The following is a 21155-nucleotide window of genomic DNA, read 5'->3' as shown; positions in this document are numbered from 1 at the left end:
TAATTTTTCTCAATTATTTTCATATAATTTATTATTATATGTAATCATTACTTATGTGTTTTCAAATTTCTATATTTATATTACATATTGTATCAGATACAATGTATCTTTTGTAACTTAGTAACACATACCAACATTAATAATGTTATTTATTATTTTTACTTTTGTGTATTTGCAATTAATGTCGACATTGGCATTACTAATTAGTTTTGGATATGTAACATGCGATTACTGTATTGCTTAATAATAGATCATGTGCGCGTTTATCTTCTAATAAAAAAATATTTATTTTCTCCCACCTAACTTTAAAATGTCCTGGTCAGCAATTTTGAAAAGGTGGCAACACTATTTATAACTATTAATGTATATACTGTATTATTCTGTGTGTGCTTTTTTGACAGCCTAATGGCCATAAGGTGGTAAAGAAATCAGACACTCTAGGGACTTGCATTTAAATCTAAGTTGGAAACTATAATTTTTATAGTTGAAATGATCAAATTATTAGGCCCATTTCCTCGCTATCTGGCTGCCCTCATTACAGACCTGGCTGAACCTAAGCTGGACAAGAAACAAAGACATTCTTAGCTCTTATGGGACAGAAAGGGTTTTTTTTCATATATATATATATATATATATATGATGTGATTTATAAAAAGGCACCTTATTTACAACTTAAAAAGTCAAACATTACATGAAATATTTGGCATTGAAACCTAAAAATTGGCAATATTGACTGTGTTTAGATTGTGTGTTTCTGCTCTACAGCAAAATTTATTTTTCTGACTCAAGATACCTTTCCACATATTGCATCATATATATGTAAAGATTCATTATTTCTGAAAAATCCATGAAAACAGGATATATTATTGGAATATTTAAAATGATAATTTATCAATGATTTATTGTGTTTTTTTATATAATAATAATTTTTTTATACTCATAATTTTTATAAAATATCGATAGATATTCATAGTTACTAAAAAAATCAAAAATGACAATTTAAGATTAGCTTTTATCTGAAAATTAATACAAAATCCTCAACAAGAATTGAATATAACAACGTGATAATATATTAATCTGAATAACACTGTTTAATAATTCTTTTCTGTAAACACTTTTAAATTATATTGAACTTTTTTGTTTTCTATAATATTTTAATTACACAAATAATAAAATTCATATTCTGAAAAATTTATATAACATAAACATTAAAAATATTAAATCGTTTGATTACCATTAAATAAATATTTTCATCTCATAAATGAAAATAAATGAAATATAAAAACAATTTTAAAGCATATATTTCAATTTTTTTTCATTTTGGTACGAGAATTGTACCTTCCACAAATAAAAATGTTAAAATTTATGTTTTTGCATATATTACCGTAGAATATTTTTTGATCTTTTTGAATACTCACGAACTTGTCATTTCCTGTGCTGTGGCCAAAGAAGTTGCACTATCTCTTTTCAGTACTGTGCGAGTAGCTGGTAGGTAAATAAAGCACCTGGAAATGAAAGTAAGCTTTGCAACCTTAGCGACATTTACGTTGCCAAGGAAAGATAGCAGATTTAGAAGAACAGGAAACAATTAGAGAGAGTAAAAATATTAGCTATGGCATTAGTAAGGAAAATAACAACAACAACAACAACATTAATATGTATGTAAAAATTAAAAAAAAAAAATTATCATCCTTTACAAAGATAAATTGTGATAGACAGACAGAGGATGAAATCAAAGAAAAATGGTAAAATAATAAAAAAATCTAACATAGAATATACTTTAAGTTATAATCATCATAATTCAGTAATATTGCTATTATAACTACATAATTGTAACTAAAACTTATTAAGTTTCAGTTATAATTAAAATATTTCTATTAAAATTCATTAGCATTGGAAAGGTTAGAGAATATGAAACCACACATTAAGTTGAATTGTTTTTGTTAAATTGTTTTTAACAAAAACATAAATGTATGTTATTAAAAGCACAATAGATTACACCATTTTAAGTATAAATTAATTCAAAAGAATGCGAATGAAACTTTCAATTAGAAAATGAAATTTTTTATTTATTTATTTTTTTTCAGTGTTTTCTTTTATTTTAAACAGAAATAATAATATTTTTACTTTACCTAGTTACAAAAATTAAAATATTTTCAAATAAATTATCTAATTTAAAAGTTTTTCTTAATTTGTTTCGTTTTATTTTATTAAATTCGTATCCCAAATTCAATGCTTATTTTTCATAATTATTTTTTATTTTTTGAGTTAAATTAAAAGCAGAATATGGTAAACTAAAATCCATATTTTATTGCGGAAACATTAAATAATAATTCAGAAATTTTTTTAGAAGCTGTAATTAATTAGTGATAAAAATTTAACTTTTAAAATTTATATATAAAATATAGAGACATTCATTCTTATGATTAATTTGAATACTGAATGTATTAAATTAATAATTAAAAGTTTGAAAATGTATGAAATACATTTATATAGTTGAATTGTATTTAATGAAATTTATCAAATTTTATTATTTATAATAATTAAAATTAACACGTAATGTGTTTAATACCAAATTTTATAAATTTTATATTATTTACAAAATTTAGTATAAAATATTTTCAACTGCAACAGATTTGTATAAGGTAACATTATGCTGATATATAAAACTAAAAATATATTTTACTTTTTAAAATGTATTACACATAATTAAACAACTTAACCACAGCTTTTAGTAACATAATTAGCAAATTCATGGTCAATACTTACCATTGAAATATAGGTTAATGTTACCTATGGTTCCAAGATGGCAGCTCGTCTCTGATTCCAGCAAATAGAAGAAAGGAAACAGTGGGAATGCACGTTTTAACCTAACCTAACCTAACCTATTCTAATAATTTTGTTGGTAATAATTATGGTAATTTATAAGAATAGGTTAGAATGTGCGTCCCCACTGTTTCCTTTCTTCTATTAGCCGGAATCAGAGACGAGCCGCCATCTTGGAACCATAGATAACATTAACTGAAATATAATTGATGCATAAAATTCATTACTGAAGATTAATTAAGCGTATTTTTAAAAAAAATCATTTTCCCTTCTTAATATATATTTTGAATTAAAAATTAAATAGGTATTTTAATTATGATGTATTTTACTCGAATTCATAAATATTCATCTTTTTTTTTTAATCATTATTTTATCTTAATTGAGAAATAAAACACTAATTTTGATAAAGAAAATTTTTATTCTAATTTTATTTCGAAATATCTTCTATAAAATTATTCTAATTAAATTAATTACTAGATCTAAAATTAAAATTTTTCCAAAAATATTTTTTCAGTTGAGATATGTTTTAGTTTTTAGACAAAACTTATTATTGTATAGTATTATAAAATTTAAAAATCATTAAGTTGGAAATATAGATATCATATAAAAACACACCACATATTAAATACAAATGCAATTATAAATATATAAATGTATATTTTATAATACATTTAGAATGAATTACAATAAAACTGCAATACAAAAATTAAATTAAAAATCACTGAAGAAACATTAAATACTATTTAATTTAAGATATGAAATATATATATAAATTAATAAAAACAGAAAAGAATTTCTATTTTCATAAGCTTGAAAAATACATGTATTTAGTATCTATATATATTACCAGTATCTATATATATTATCAGTTTCTATTAAAATTCAACTAAGAAATATGTAATGAAAATACTACAGGATTATAAAACTACAATATTCATTAACGTGCATGTCTTAGAAAATTGTATTTGAATTCTAATAAAATGCTTTGAAGATAAACTGTTAATAAATAGTTTAGGTATTTATTTGTAAAGAAATTTTTGCTCAAATTTATAATTTTTTGAATATACATATACAGCTGACCCTTGATAATCCAACAAGTATGGGACCAAAGGGGTGTCGGATTACCAAAAGTGTCCGGATTACCGAAAATGATTACATATTTGGCATTGCTTTGCTAGCAGTAGCCTACAATATTCCTACATTTTATGAGTAAAATGCTGCCTAGGTTAATATGGAAACGAAACACCCATTTCGGTTAACTAAAACATGTTTATTAAAAGAAATATGGAAGCCAATAAATGTACTGTACATACAGTATGTATAGGCATAAATAATACAGTACGTATAGAACTGCTCATGGAAAACACAATAAATGTGTGTCATCGTGTAAGAATTGGGTGGAGAGATTTACGTCGCGACATCCTTCTGTGCAAGCAGACACGTAACGGGATGGGGACTACGGTGATCTCGATGGGATATGCGTCGGACTACCGAGCATGTCGGATTACAAAAGCGTCGGATTATCAAGGGTCAGCTGTATTCTAAAAATGATATTTTCTATTTGATCTAAGCCAAGATAACTTATCTACCTAATCAATAACATTTACTATATTATGTGTTGTTATTTTTTTACTGTATAAATCACATTTAGACTTTCATTTTGATTTCATTTGTAACAAGAATATTCATCACATTGCAAAATGATTTTCATCCACTAGATCCATTAAACTGGATTGAAAATGTTATTGTGTGCATTAAATTTCAATTGCTGGAGTAATTTATGGTGTTGTTGTGTTAATAAAATTATTTTATTTTACTGATTTGGATATCAAACTTTCAATAATGACTTCTGGAAATAAAAGCAAGAAACTAAATGCATTTTTCCAGAAGTCAGAAAATTAAAATTTTTTAAATGTTATTTTGAATTATTTTCTTATTCTTATTCATAGAATTATCTCCATTTGATTTATATCAGGTGATGCAAAACATATTTTTTTTATAAATCAAGAGAGAGAATTTTCTCAAAAAACATTTTATTATTAAATATAAATTCCTTTATGAAAACAAAAAATAAATATATTATAAAATGAAAATAGATTAATATATTTATTTAATGAGTAACGAATTTTTGATTATATCATATACATTATATTAAGAATCGGATGTATATCCACTATTATGTTGCTAAAAGTTTTGAAAGTACAAAAAAAAAAAAAATATGTATATGTTTTAAGTATATACATATATGTATAAATAAATGATTTGATTTAAAATTCTCTCTTATAAATTAATAATTTTAGTATTTTGTACTGCTATTATTACACCAATTATTGTTCACACTAATTATGCTAATCGCTTTAATTTATATTACATTATATGTAGTAAAACATATTAATAAATATTAAACTGAAGAGTTTTTGTAAATAAAACAAAATGCATATAAAAAAGAAATTCTCAAAATAAATTTTATAAATATTAATTCATTAAACATGAAATAAAAATAACTTTTTTTTTTTATTATTGAAACAAATACAACAAACGCTCCTCCAAATTTTATCTGCTTGTAGACGGAAAATTATATGAAAAAATATAAAATTTGGTTTAATTTCACTTACAAAACAGTTTATTATGACAATACTAAAAATAACAAAATAAACATTTTCCACAGTAAAGAAAATGTTGCAAACATTCCATTATTTTTTTTTTCTTATGCCTCAAAATATGAATTAGTATATAGACAGTTACACGATGATGATGATAAAAAGTACTAATAATAATTAAAAATTTAGAGATAATTCAACGTTTATTTGTTTTTGTATATCAAATTTAATTTACTTCACTTATCATAAAAAACACTAATTGTTCAAATTATTATCACAACATTTATTTTTTGCTCATCAAATTTTATTTCTTCTTGAATATCTTAGTCTGTTTCATGTAGACATATTATTAAGTGAAATGAATGTTGATTGATTCTCTCTTATATATTAACAACAATGTAATATTTGTAATATTAGCTGTAGAGTATATTGTAATTTAGGCAAAACATCATTTTATGAAATACAATGTATATCTATTATGGTATAAATTTCCCTGTCAGGGAAATTTATACCATAATAGATATATATGTTATACAATAATATGTTGTGTGTATATATGTATATACACAACATATAACATATACAACAATATGATTGATTCAATTAGTATTGTCAAATAATCCACTAGATTATTTATTGGCTTAAAGATGATTTAATTAGATATAAAGTAAATATAGCCTGATAAATAATCTGCATGTACAGTACATGTATATACATGCAAGGGTAAAAGCACAAGTTGGCTGAGCACCATGAATGACTGATATGGTTAAATCTAAATTAATTAATTAATATCTCTGGAACTGAAGATCGGACAGCAGTCTAGATAGTGCTACTAACAATGCAACGGCACGGTAAGCAGGAGTCGTGGATTTGAGTTCCACTCTGGGCCATCTTTAATTCCAGAATATTCTAAATTTAAATTAATAATTAATTTATTTCTAATTATTAAATTTATCAGGAGATGGTGAGCTAACCATCTACCTCTAGCCAAGTTGCTTCGTATCTAATTATTAAATTAGCTTTAACATAATCCAATAAATCTGGTGGATTTTTATGCAATATTAATTGAATTGGGTTGTTGTATATGTTAATACGTTAGGCTGTTTTATGTTCAACTTTGTTACTTTTTGTGATGATCAGATATATGACTTTTCGAGAAACATTTATTCTAAATAAACCCATAAGGCTTCCTGAATTTAGTTTTTTAATATTTATGCTTTTTATATAAAGAAATGGTTCAAATGTTATGAGGACTAAAATGAATATAAAAGTAGTTTCCATGAATGATACTATAATGATGACGTTTCTTATAAGGCAAGATTGAGAATTACCAATGCCACTTTTTAATGGAATGGATGTCATTTTATAGAGATCACCTTCTTATTAAATGTACCAAAACTCTTTTTTTCTACAATATTGTACCAGAACTCTTTTTTTCTACAATATTGTAGAAAAAAAGAGTTCTGGTACATTTGTTTTCATAAAAAGCTAAAAAAAAGATTTTTACCTTATTTAAATGTCATAATTAATGTAAATATTAATAAGAAGTGGTAATGATTAAGTTGTCTAATTCATTGATTCTGCATTTCAATGTATAGAAGATTGCAGCTTTGAAACAGAATTTTTTTCATGTACATTTTTTGCATTTTGCTACTTATATACCTTTATAGATTGTATAAATGCTTATTATTAACAAACACAACAAGTTTTAAACTGCATACAATGGCCATTTTTCATCATTTTTATTAATTAATTATTATGCACACATGAATGTGTTATTAAAAATTTTGATGGTGGTGGAAGTAGTCTATTTTCTTTTAAAAAGTATACCATTTAAGATCAGTAAAACAATAATTGTCTTGATTACAGTAAATTAGAGTGGAAGAATGACTTCCTCTCTAATTTAAAGGAGTGTCTGAAGAAAGCTGAGAAAGGAACGATTATTCTGACATTAGAAAGTAAAACTGCTTGATAAGCAAAACACGCAATCAAAATTCATAACGTTATCAGGAAACAAGTTTGTTGCCAAAAATGTGTACATTTAGAAAATTTTTTAAAGGCAATTGAAAGATAGTATATGGGTAAGTATGCATTGTCTTGATATTTAAACTTCTTTTAAAATCCATGTGTGATGTTACTCTTTTAAAAGTAAATTAATCCATTTGCTGTAATAAATATGATTGAAAAGATTCTTACTTAAGATGAAAAACTACCACTATGTGCAGTTTAAAACTTACTAGCTAGGTTAATAATAAGCATTTACACAATTTATAAAGTTATTTAAGCAGAGAAATGCAAAAAATATATTTGAAAAAACTCTCAATGAATCTTAATACTTTGACATTCCTTGTATAAAAGTGCAGAATCAACATACCAGACAACTTAGTCATTGCCATTTCTTGTTTATGTTAAGTATGATTTTTAAATAAAGTAAAATCTTTTATTTTTGTTTTTTATGATAAAGGATTTTGCAGAAAAAAAAAATTTCAATATGTTCATTATAGATGATTTCTATAAAATGAATACAATTCATTAAAGAGCAATAAAAAATTTAAAAACTTAAATAAATATATATTCTTGAAATGGTGCAAATTATATGGTGGAGGTTTTATGAAGTTCCTGAACAAGAGACTGTAGTTTACTGAAAAAACTATTTGTACTAAATATTTGGGTCTCTTGAAAAGAAAAGAAAGATCTGCATTAGAAGCATTTGACAATAAACATTGTTAGTCATTAACTCCTGCTTTCTTAGAGTTCAAAGTCATTTTGAAATATTCTTTCGTATCTGAATATTTTTGGATTCATTAATAGTCCATCTTCAGATATGTCTTTGCAACTTTCACTTGATTTAACATTGTTTGATAGCAGATTTAATTTTACAAACATCACAGAATACTACAAAAAACATGAGAATCATTTAAAATGATGTTCATAAAATTTAAATTACTGTTAAACAGGAATAAATCGAGTGAAATTGCAAAATTATCTCTAAAAATGGAATGGTAATGAGTCCAAAAGTATAATTTCATCGATCTTCGACCGTGTACCTTTACTCATATATAAAATCACTAATTGATTACAGAGGTCTTTTTATTTAAATGTACTCAATGAAATGTTTTTACCTATAATACACTACCTATAATAGCCAAACCTATCTAAAATAAGGATTACTTTTGGGCTAGAATTAAGCCAATAATTAATTAATTAAGTTATAGTTTATTATATGTTTATATGAATATGTTATACATAATTAATGTCATAAATCCCACAATAAAAAATAGAAAACTTAGTAATGACAAATAAAATTAAGTTATACACATTTGCACAATTTGAACATTATTATATTACAGTTGTTTTCCTGTATATATTGATTCTTCTCGTTATCATCTCATATCATCAATCAATGCATATACACTGAATTTATGATAACGAGAAGAATATGTTATGCGTATTGGAGGAGAGTTTATTGTAAATATTTATTGTCATTTTGGATATAAAAATTTATTTGTCTGCATATTATTTTTTCCTTATTATTATGAATTTATAATAATTTCATATACTTAAAGCATGTTTTAGTAAATACAGAAAAAATTGCTTTGTAATAATATTTGAAATTACAAAATAAAATGTTTTCTGCTTAATGCCATATAAAATAAATTTTGTCTATGAGATTTACATATATATATATTTAGTAAACTGTGATACTGAATTATTGATATAGCCACTAGTTTTTAATTCTACAGCATATCTCAAAATTGAAAATGAAAAGGCAGAATTTAAAATTGAAAATAATTGGAAGTGAAATAATTTTTTTATTATTATAATTAAATTAGTAATAATACCTTAATATATAATTATAAATATGTATTATACTATTTTTAGAGATTAAAAATTGCTTCAATTCTTCTAAATCTGCTTTAAATACAAACTATGATAACATTTCTTTTTATAATTTAAATAGAATTGTGCAAAATTAATGTGGAAGATGCAAAAGTGAGCAGTTTGCAACTATTAATTTGCTGCTGTGAAAGTGAGACAGTGCAGAAAAAATTTTTTACTTCATAAAAAATTTAAATCTATGTTTAAATATATATATTAAAAAAAAAGGAAAAAAATCCTTCAAAACATTTTCAATAAACAGAATTACATGAAAATAAAAAAACTGTGCAAAAACAATCGAGTAAAATATGTCAACATTTATAATAATTCCTATTAAATATATTAAAACTGATCGTGTTTTCGGTCTACAATGAAAAGTGCAAATATTCTTATAAAGAAATTATTGTGTTATTATTTGTTGATAGCAGACAGGATAATATTCATGCATTAAAGCTTAAAGTGCAGAATTCTGTATAAAATGCAGAATTAAACTCTTTTTTTCCAGCTATAGCTATTCTAGTAGCAAGTGGCAGAAAAGCTTGGTTGACCAGTACATAAAGCATGATACCTCAAATTATCTTTAAAAACATACAAACTAAAAATAAATATCATATTAAATTATATCATAATAAGTATATATTTAACTCACTAAGACTATTATATATTGTATATTATTATTATTTTAATTTAAAAAAAGAAAAATTTTCCAAACTATTTTCAAATTTTAAATATAATTTTTTTTTTTGTCAAATTAAAATTAGATAATTAATTTTCGTAATTTTTAATAATTTTACTATCAAATTTACCTAGACAAAAATTACATTCTTTTTACCTGAATTAATCCAAATTATTCAATATATATACGAGCGTCGAGTGCTCGAGAATGATTCGTAATTATATTTATTTTCAAATATTTGTTATTCTATCAATTGTGGCAATATATATTTTTTTTTTATTATTTATAAAGGTTGAAAAATAATTTTTAAGAAACTAACCCTGATTGGTCTGATCCTTCTCTTGTGATCATATTCAATGCAGGAGATGATGCACAACTGCAGGAATGTGTTCTAAAAATATAAAAATTTTTTTTTCTTTCCTTTCTTTTAATTAAGAAATGACTTTTGTAAATAAGTGAAAAATTTTCATTCAATTAAATTCAATATTATAATTAATTAATTTTACTTTTTAGCTATAGTGCACATTTTAAAATCAATAATATCATACTTGTTGTAAAGCTTTTACAAGTTATATTTTTAGTATAATAAATACATTTTTTTTTCTAAGAGCTTATAAAGCAAGTATGACATTTTAATTCTTAAAATGTAAGAAAAATAATTACATTAAGACTTTACATGATAAACAAGTTCACAGGACAATAAAGTGAGAAATAAAAAAATAATTTATCTAATAACTGTCACCAAGTATCTGTTCTCATCCTCAAAAATAATTAATTAATGGATCCTGATTATGATAAATCCAGATTATAATCAGGAACGTAATGTTGTGTAATACCGAACATTGTTGTTTTAAGAATATGGCAATAATCTTAAGATAACAACAATATTCTGGCTCTACAATTCACTTGTCTCACATACTTAAATGAATTCCAATAGACTTACGATCGAGATAAAAAGAATATTAATTCAAATATGAATAACAAAATCAGTAAAGGTTATATTAATGCATAAATAGCAAAGATAGACGTAAAGTAGTCATAAATTTCATCGCCAGCAATAGATGTAATTAATTAGTAATGAAAGCTAAATGTTTAAGCATTATTATGAACAAACTATTTCTCTAGATACATCTCAACTGTTTCATCAAGAATACTCAGTTATTATTTTTAATTACATTTTACTGTAATAATTGAACAATTTGCTGTAATATTCATTAATTTGAAAAATATTCTGTAAAATACAACAAAATTCAAGTATCTTGATGACATTATAAGTTTGACTGGGGGAAAAAGAGATTTAAAATACAAAACTTGAAAATTTGTAATGAATGGATGATTAGTAAATAGTCATTTTGAGAAGAATAATAATTCAATATTTCAATAATAAAAATTTGTTTATTATTATTATTATAAGTCCGTTTTTCACAGTTTAACTGATAATTTTGGCAGATTAATGAAAACCAAGCCCTTGTTCTCTTATTGTTGACTGAGGTTGAGGAATCTGCAAGTGATGTGGCATGCATGCAAAACAACAACCTTCTGCATTTCTGGTATAAGGTCAACAGTTAATGGCAGTTTCTTTAGGTGCTCAGTTATTGTTTTTGGAATTAGAGCTACCGCTGATATAATTATTGGTATTATTAGTACTTCCTTTTGTTTCCAAAGTTGTTGAACTTTGTTTCTCAATGACTGATATTTGAGAATAGGTTTTCCTTGAAATTTTGTCAACAAGAACAATGTCAGGTTTATTATAATCAATTGATTTGTCTGTTATTAGTTGTTTATTCCAGTATTATATTGCTGATTTGTTTCAATCACTGGAAGTGGGTTGAATTTGTAGTAAGGTGTCATATTACTAAGAAGTTTAATTTTTTGGCAAGTTGTTAATCAAATTACAAAAATAATTTATCATGTCTTGTAGTATATTCTGTTGGCACAAGTGCTTGGCATCCAAAAATAATATGTTAAATTGTTTTATTGGCTGATTTGCATGCTTGATATTTGCATCAATGTTTTCTTTCAATATAATTTTTGGTAATATTTTGTTGTTATTGAATGATCTTGAATGGCACACATAAAGCCTTCAGTTTTGGCATGGATGTTTGATATGCACAGCCATAAGAGTTTTCAGTATCAATTATTGTGTCGTGCAATAAATGTGGAAATTGACCATATAGTGGCATTTCAAGCCATTTATTACATCTGTTCTCTGTTGAGATTTTGATTTTGGTGACATTTCCAGCTAGATTTAGCACGGTAATTTTATCATCTAGTTGAGCAATTACTTTGTGTAATTCATTGTTCCTTTCCGTGAAATATTTTCATAGTTTTTCAATTTGTGAATAAGCCAAATATTTTATTTCGATGAATCTTCGTCCGCCATTATATCTTGGCATATATAATCTATCCACACAGCTTTTAGGATGGTGTTTATAATATTTTGTCATCATTCTTCTTGTACATCTATTTAGGTCTTCCAAATCTGTATCATTCCATTTTAAGATGCCAAATGTGTATGTGAGTATTGTTATTGCTCATGTATTTATTGCATTGTGGGCATTGACTTTTGTTTTTAATATAGATTTTAAACGGTTTATATATTTTTCTTTGAAGAGTTTTTTAAGTTCTGTATGATTCACAGATCTAAATAAGTTTAGTGATATTATTATTAAGGACATCATCCCATCTCAGAGTTGGCTTTTGAAAGATTGGTTAAATATTCATATCACAAAATTAATTAAGACACAAACTTTACTAAGGATAGAAGAAAAATGTTTACATTCAACTTTGTTTTAAAAAGAAGGAATTACAAACAAAATGATTTATTTGAAGATAAGAAATTAATTTTTTCATTTAACTATGAAAAAAAATCCATCAAAAAAGTATTTATTAATACAATACAGTGATATATCTTCTATCAAAATGGCCACTGATGACTAATTTTGTTCATATTTGCATATTTTTTCAAAATTAGTTCAAGAAAAACAAAAGCTAATTAACTTGAATAGAAACGAACTATTAAGTGAATATAATTAGAAAAAAATAATTATATTTATTCAAAAATTTCAATTACAGAATAGTGATAAATTAAAATTTTCATAAACTTATTTATTCTATGGAGAAAGTCCATTAACAGGAATCACTTCTTAATGTTATAAGTAATGAAGTTTTGCAATATTATCGTATTATGGATAACAACAATTCGTTTTTAGTTAATTATTCTAAAAATATAATTAAAAATTCAAAATGAACATTTTATAACAGAATAGATTTAATATCAAAATATTAATAAGTATCTACTGGAGAATAAATAAAGAAACCTTAAATGTAATGCTTATGATAATGTTAATGAATTATGAAATCTTACTTGAAGAAGTCTGGTTATGCCCTGAATTTCATCTATTAAAGATAAAATTTAGGGCATAACCTGACTTCTTCAAGTTAGAGGTAATATAATAAGTAAATGTAGCTAAGATTAATTTATTATAGAATAATCTTAAAAGCTCTTAATGAAAATTCAATGATAAAAGTCATGTTAAAGTCAAAATTCTAACCAAGCTGATAGTTAAAATATAGATGAATATTTAATTAATTATTATTTTAATAAAGCATTTCATAGTATTCATTTGTAATATTTTGTATAAAAATGTAAAAAGTTAAAAAATATTTTCCATTCTTGTGACAAGAATTTTAAACTATTAAATTTGAACTTTTGCTAAATTCTTCCCTGCACTTAAAGCAATTGTCATATAATGTGTTGTTAATGAATACTCTTATATTGACAGAATTACACAATTTTATGTAAAATAATTTTCATAAATTACAATTCCTCACAACTATTCTATATTGTTATTGTAATGAATAGCAAGAGATAAATATTTAGAGTTAAAATATTTCCTCAGGGACAATTTGAAATAATTTGATAATTTTAGATACAATTTTAATTATCTTGATGATAAATGAACTGTATTATTTATGTGCTACTTTAAAACTTTAATGTCTTCTTTGGTATTCCAAATATCTCGAAGACGACATTATGTAACGTCAGAAATGTTTGAGTTGAAGTAAAATAATTGGCTGTGTGTGTGTGTGTGTGTGTGTGCGCATATTGTTATTACACAGTTAACACCATACACTGGATTATCTATGTATTCTGTATATTTCAATGGTTTGTGCTAAAAAATACAATGTAATGTATTTATTTTGCATTCTTTTACACCAGTTATTGATTATTGATAAACAGTAACACACAAAATTTAATTAGAAAAGCCTTACTGTCCTTAAAATTTATTATTATTTATAGTCGTCTACGTGGACGTTATTTATTAATAGAACCTTGTACTGGTGTATTGGCACAGTAATGAGAGTTAATTCAGAAAAAATTTCTTTATTTTATCCCCTGTAGTAGCAATATCCGATGCATATACCGATCCGGTAGAATGTTCGGATATTGCTACTACAGGGGATAAAATAAAGAAATTTTTTCTGAATTAACTCTCATTACTGTGCCAATACACCAGTACAAGGTTCTATTAATAAATAACGTCCACGTAGACGACTATAAATAGTAACACACAAAATCTTATTGTTTATCTCAAAATGTAAATAAATCACTTTCACCTATAAAAAAAGAAAACTACAATCGATCCAGAAAAAATATTCAATTCTAAGTACAATTTTTATCCACATCTTTAATTATGAGTTCAATTCCTACTTGAAACTGAGCAGTTCTTTTTTGATCAGCATTTTGTTTTTTGTTTTAGATACGTATAAACAGATCACATCTAAAGCAGTGTATACACACACTTTTTTTAATTTTTAAGGCAGAGATCATTATTATTATAAGAATCAAAAGTACATATTCTTTTTCTAGTGAATCTAATTACATACAAATATCTAATTTATTGTATTAAGATACTGTTCAACTATCATTCAATGCTGTCCAAGAAAATGTTATTTTTCAATTATATATTTTTAGCTAAGTAACTAGTGTGCTACTGATCTAATAAATATATTTTAATATCAGAATTTTGTTTTCTACTCTACCCCTGTTATTGATAAGAACATAAAAAAAATCTAATCAATAATACTGAAAATATCAAAATATAATTTTATATTAATATACGAAACAGATCACGACAATACAAATTCATCAAACGTCTACTATTTGTTAAGAAAATAGTTCTAAAATATAATAAATATAATCAAATATTTATAATATGATGATAAAGATTTATAATATTTACCAAAAATAATAAATAAATAGTTTTAATTGAATCGTTAATATTAAAATGTATTATTATATTATGATAAAATTCATCCTAATATTGTATAGATAATGTATATCTTTATTTATATAAATAAGATAAAATTAAAGTAAATATAAGAATACATTATCCTTAGTAATAAAATAAAAAATAGCCACACTACAGAGTGATTCAAAAGTCTCCCTATATGAGAAAACTGTTCATGTTATGCATTATGCTGCCACAGAATATATGTGAATACCGTTTAACTGAATTTATCTGTGAATTCTTTCCTCTCATTCGTGGAAAACTTATGTTAACATATGTAATGTTATGTGCAGTTGTCTCTTTGGATGGTCTGGATTATATACAGAGACTTTTTAATTACTCTGTTATATTTTTGTACACAAATTTTCATTTTATGTAACACATCAATTTTTCTGATACTTCTTCTACATTTAAATTTTTTAATTAATTCTTAAAAAATACATAAGTTTTTCCCACTTATATACTGCACCTGAGTAATAAAAAATATTTATCCTGTAAAAAGTTACATATATTTAGATTTAAAAGTTTTCAACGTGTAATAAATGAAACTATAACGTAACTATTTTAAAAGATTTGTATTCATTTAAAATGAAATACAAAATGTAAAAATTCATAAAATACACTATATAATTACTTCTTTAGTGGCACAGGGCTTCCCCCATGAGAATGTCCACCATTTCTTGCATCAGCCACGGGACAGGTAACCATCATGTAAGCTGCAATGAGTTATGTTTAAAGCAGATTAAATTAGGTTGGTTGTCCTGTTATTAATCCCAGGAATAATTATTTATAAACTAAAAATTTTCCTATTATAAATAACTACTAAATTAATATATAATTTATATTAAAATGTTTGAACTCAGTTAATCAATTATCTGCATTACATCATTAACATGCTCAAATTTCAAATATCAGAAAATATTTTTGATCCTTCAATACATCATCAAAGGCTTAAATAAAACAAAAGTTATACAAAAATTTAAATACAAATAAATAAATTGAGACATCTCAAATAAATGCATTAATTATTGTTTTTTAATGTTGAAAAGGATATTTTTAAATAATTAAATTATAAAGAATAAAAACAAAAAGAAAATTGAATATTTTTGATTTGTTCAGTTTATATATTAGAATTTGATTCTATATGATTTGTCCTCATTTAAATTTAAAAAAAAATATATAAATAATGTATGTCCCTCTTTACTGAAAAATAAATACAGGTTAATGTTACTCTTGGTGCCAAGATGGCAGCTCGTCTCTGATTCTAGCAAGAAAACAGTGGGATGCACGTTCTAACCTAACCTAACCTAACCTATTCTAATAATTTGGTTGCTAATAATTATGGTAATTTATTAGAATAGGTTAGGTTAGGTTAGAACGTGCGTCCCACTGTTTCCTTGTTGGAATCAGAGACAAGCCACCATCTTGGCACCAAGGGTAACATTAACCTAAATACATAATATATATGACTACTGTGGTCTTAAGATTACGTGGTTTAGTTTATTGTCAGCCTTTTGTCTATCCAAATGGGTTTGTTATCAAAATTTATCTGATAATTTTACCAATAAATTTAATACTTTGATATTATTTTGATGATAACTTGTTTAACTTGTAAGCAAAAATTTTCATATTGTTGAACATGTAATGTATGCAGATAATGATTATACTCATTAAACTTGAGATGAGAGAAAGTAACTAAAGTTTTTTTTATCTTAAACTGTATTCAAATTAAATTATAGTATTATTTTGTATTTGGAATGTTGAATATACAATTAAAAATTGAAAATTAAGTACTCCTTATAGCATGAGAACAAAACAATCTCTATTAATTTAATTATCTATGGATGAAAAACACTCTTATGGTAACAATTGTACCAATGTTGCTTTCATTTGTGTAGATATATTGCTACAGTCAAAAGGACCTAATGATTAATGATTGTCATATACTGTCAACAAATTAATCTTTATGTAATAATGTATTAATATTTTTAATTTTTGTACTTTACCTTTGACTTTATTTATACATTTTTGTTGTTATTTAATGTTAAATCATTAAAAGGTGATGTTCAATAGACTTAGACACTAACTAAGCTTGCTAAATAATAAATAAGTAAAAACTTATTTGCATGAATTAATATAAATTTTAGCATAACATATTTTATGTGATTTAATGTGTTTAATGATCAGTCTTTGTGAAACTAATTCAAACATCAGTAATAAGCAAGAGTAAAAAAATAAAATATATTTTAAAATATTTCGATAAAATATTGAATTAACTCCTAAAAAACACTAGATTGTAAATAAATCTTCAACCAAAAACCTAATAACCGGTGCAAGTCCAATTAAATTTTATGGCAAACGTTTTCGGACACCTCATTGTGACTTTTCTCAAGCCTTCTTGTCTTCTTAAAACTATTTTCAAACAATCGAACTCTTATTTCCGCTACGCACGTGCCAACCGAAAAGAAAATCGAAAAACTCAAATTCAAACCGTTCAAATAGCTTCCGTAGAAATTCCAAACAAATAAAGCTTCAACCGAAACACTAATCTTGTGCTATTTACAAATTTCTAAACTGCTCCACAATTCCTCTAAAAAACGATCACGCAAGCAGTTCTATGTCGATGCCATACAATGCAAATTTTACAAATTTCAAAAAATGCTCCTCCATTCCTTCAATAAAAAGACCATCAGCAACTTTCCTTTCCTTTACTCCGTCCAGTCTTTTTGCAGTAGGGCCTGCCAAGCTAGCGATAACTTCACCTCGTCCTTTGCATTTATCGGCTGGGATGATTGGAAGGCCTTATAAGGACTTCAAGGCCGCGAAACTACTGGCTACCACTAAGCATGCTGATCAAATTCGATGGTTAGAGCAAATGGAAATTTATAAGGCCTTCCAATCATCCCAGCCGATAAATGCAAAGGACGAGGTGAAGTTATCGCTAGCTTGGCAGGCCCTACTGCAAAAAGACTGGACGGAGTAAAGGAAAGGAAAGTTGCTGATGGTCTTTTTATTGAAGGAATGGAGGAGCATTTTTTGAAATTTGTAAAATTTGCATTGTATGGCATCGACATAGAACTGCTTGCGTGATCGTTTTTTAGAGGAATTGTGGAGCAGTTTAGAAATTTGTAAATAGCACAAGATTAGTGTTTCGGTTGAAGCTTTATTTGTTTGGAATTTCTACGGAAGCTATTTGAACGGTTTGAATTTGAGTTTTTCGATTTTTTTCGGTTGGCACGTGCGTAGTGGAAATAAGAGTTCGATTGTTCGAAAATCGTTTTAAGAAGACAAGAAGGCTTGAGAAAGGTCACAGTGAGGTGTCCGAAAACATTTGCCATAAAATTTAATTGGACTTGCACCGGTTATTAGGTTTTTAGTTGAAGTTTTAAAATATTGAATGAAAATGTATCAAAACAAGCAACAAAAAATAATTTAATTACACTAGTGAATATTCTGAATCACTAAAAACTGTATTGAAATGGAACATATCAATGTAGAGCATTTAACCTGGATGAGACATTTAACCTGAAAAAATGAAATATCTCCAAAAAGCATTGCAGAGGAAAATGTTTAAAATAAAATGTATTTATATTGAAGTGGAAGGGCATCAGAGTTTTTTAAAATTTTGAGCATGTTTTTAAGGTCACATCGAGGCAAACTTGTTATTTTCAGTTAAAAGCCTATACTTTTAGTAGTAGAAGTCAAATCTAGATGAAATAACAAATAACTTTTGACTGAAAGATTTTTCTGTTTATCGTTTACTTTTGACAACATTTAAATTTTAAAGGAAAGTTATGAACATTTCTCTTTCTAAAGTATAAATTAATACAGTAGAGCGTCGTTTATCCGAATCAATTGAGGACTGGGGTTGTCGGATAACTGATTTTTTCGGATAACCGATTATGTACGAAAAAATATATTAACCTATCCGATGTTGAAATTTTTCTCCGTTGTGTGTCGCTTTGTGTTGAATTTTTCTCCGCTGCGTGTCACTTCGTGTTGAATTTTCGTCGATTTTGAGCCTAACGAAAATTTTTATAATAATAATCGAGGCTATTGTATCGTTAAAAATTATTTCTTTATTTTGTACAAACAAAAGAAATATATTGAAAAATATAAAAACAAAAAAAAATTATACTTTAGAAGTTAATCTAGTATCAAAAACGTTCGATTCGGCACGACACAGTCCAACTGGAAAGCTTTCAGTTAACTGACATTTCAGTTGACCGGCTTTCGGATAAACGACGCTCTACTGTACTTTTATCGACAATATATAAAAATTCAATTTTAATGAGTAAATTAACCTAACAAAGACAAATCTTTCAAGCAAAAGTTATTTGTTATTTCACATAGATTCAGCTAACTACAAAAAGTATAGGTTTTCATTTGAGAATAATAAGTTGATTTTGATTTAATCTTGAAAACGTGCTCAAAATAAAAAAAATAAACAAACCTGTTACCCTTCCACTTCCAAAAGAAACATATTTTATTTTAAACATTTTCCTCTGCAATGCTTCATTTTGAAGATACAGGTATCCCCCCTTTTTTTGGCACTGGCAGAATGTTGTCTCACCCAGGCAAATGTTGAGATGACGGAAAGTATATCCCTTGTACAACAACATGGTTTGAAAATTGGGTACATCTGCCATACAACACGACTTCCAGTTTTGCTCTAACACAGTTTTGAAAATCCTCTGTACAAAATTTCACAATTTTTAAATGTAAAATCTGTTATTCAATATTTTTTTTTATTCAAGTAAGCATGCATGTTGTCTCAAATTGCCATAGATTTTAGAATATTAAAATTTTCAAATTATTTTTTGTTTTTCATCAAGTTTTCGTTAGATAAAACTGATAGTGCAATTATTTTCTTCCTTGTCCTAACTTTTCTGTCAATGAGGTATTGTCGTCATTGCTTTAGTCTTTAAGACCTACTGTGTTTTGTTTTTATAAATTAATATTTGTATTTAGTAAAGTTTATTTAAACATTTTTACATAAGTTCTATTAAACTTTTTTTTTAACTATAGGTAAGTAATCATTTGTGAAATGATGAATGAAATATGCAGTATCTCAGTACTTGAACAATTTGGTATTCAAACACAAATTTGGAAAAAGTTGCTTGGTACTCAATTGAAGAAACAAGAAACATGACTCGCAAGAACAAATTTTCAATTAATAATGTATTTTTATTTTGTCATCCATAAAAATTTATTATTGTAAAGATAAAAATATGAAAAGGTTGATAACACAGGTCTGCAAATTTCAACTAATGAAAACTGTTTGGTCTTTGAGAACTTACTAAAAACTATCGATACAACTAAAAACGATCTCTTAAATGTTTCCATCATGTAGCGTTTTGATACAAAGGCTTTACAAAGTTATAAAAAGGCAATAAAAGGCAATAAAAGCATATTATATACATATGAATAATAGTGTTTTAATTTATTTTAATGCAGAAAATATTACCAATTTCAGTTTATTATTAACATGTATGGGTACAAAAATACAACATAAGCCACTAATTAGCTTTGGTGCTTATCAGTTTGCCCTAAAACTGCATTTTGTGAACCTTCTTTATGTTCTGTGTCTGGAATGTCCCTATGCATCATCCAACAGTAATCCGCCATCATACTGACATCCCACCGTCCCTGCTATCTTCTTTCCATCTCTTTAATGTCCTGATGGAATCTTTCGTCTTGTTCTTCACTTACAGTCCCTAGATTTTCAGGAAAGTAATCCAAGTGAGAGTTCAGAAAGTGTACTGTACCTTTAGGCTCATATTGCAGCCCAGTTCATGGTACTTAGTTAACAAGTTCTCTACTATTTCTTTATAATCGAAATCTTTATTGTTTCCTAGAAACTTTGAAACTATTGCCTTA

The 21155-nt window shown here is 25.6% G+C and overlaps 1 protein-coding gene across 17 annotated transcripts in view; it reads right to left on the bottom strand.

The window, feature by feature from the left end:
• LOC136980013 (protein turtle-like) overlaps positions 1-21155 on the bottom strand; it is a 339436-nt gene that overhangs the window by 65496 nt on the left and 252785 nt on the right. For 11 of the 17 annotated variants that reach the window (XM_067276045.1, XM_067276040.1, XM_067276043.1 and 8 more), the window contains 3 exons: positions 15910-16003; positions 10301-10372; positions 1419-1505 (listed from right to left, as the gene is read on the bottom strand). In XM_067276045.1, the coding sequence (XP_067132146.1) occupies positions 1419-1505; positions 10301-10372; positions 15910-16003 (253 nt within the window). The remainder of the gene's footprint in view (positions 1-1418; positions 1506-10300; positions 10373-15909; positions 16004-21155) is intronic. The other 6 variants (XM_067276057.1, XM_067276042.1, XM_067276046.1 and 3 more) reach the window with 5 other exon arrangements.

The sequence above is a fragment of the Centruroides vittatus genome, unplaced genomic scaffold (assembly GCF_030686945.1).
Source record: "Centruroides vittatus isolate TY-2023 unplaced genomic scaffold, ASM3068694v2 contig_658, whole genome shotgun sequence".
Classification (NCBI taxonomy): Eukaryota; Metazoa; Arthropoda; class Arachnida; order Scorpiones; family Buthidae; genus Centruroides; species Centruroides vittatus.
This window is presented reverse-complemented; position numbering and strand designations above follow the sequence as displayed.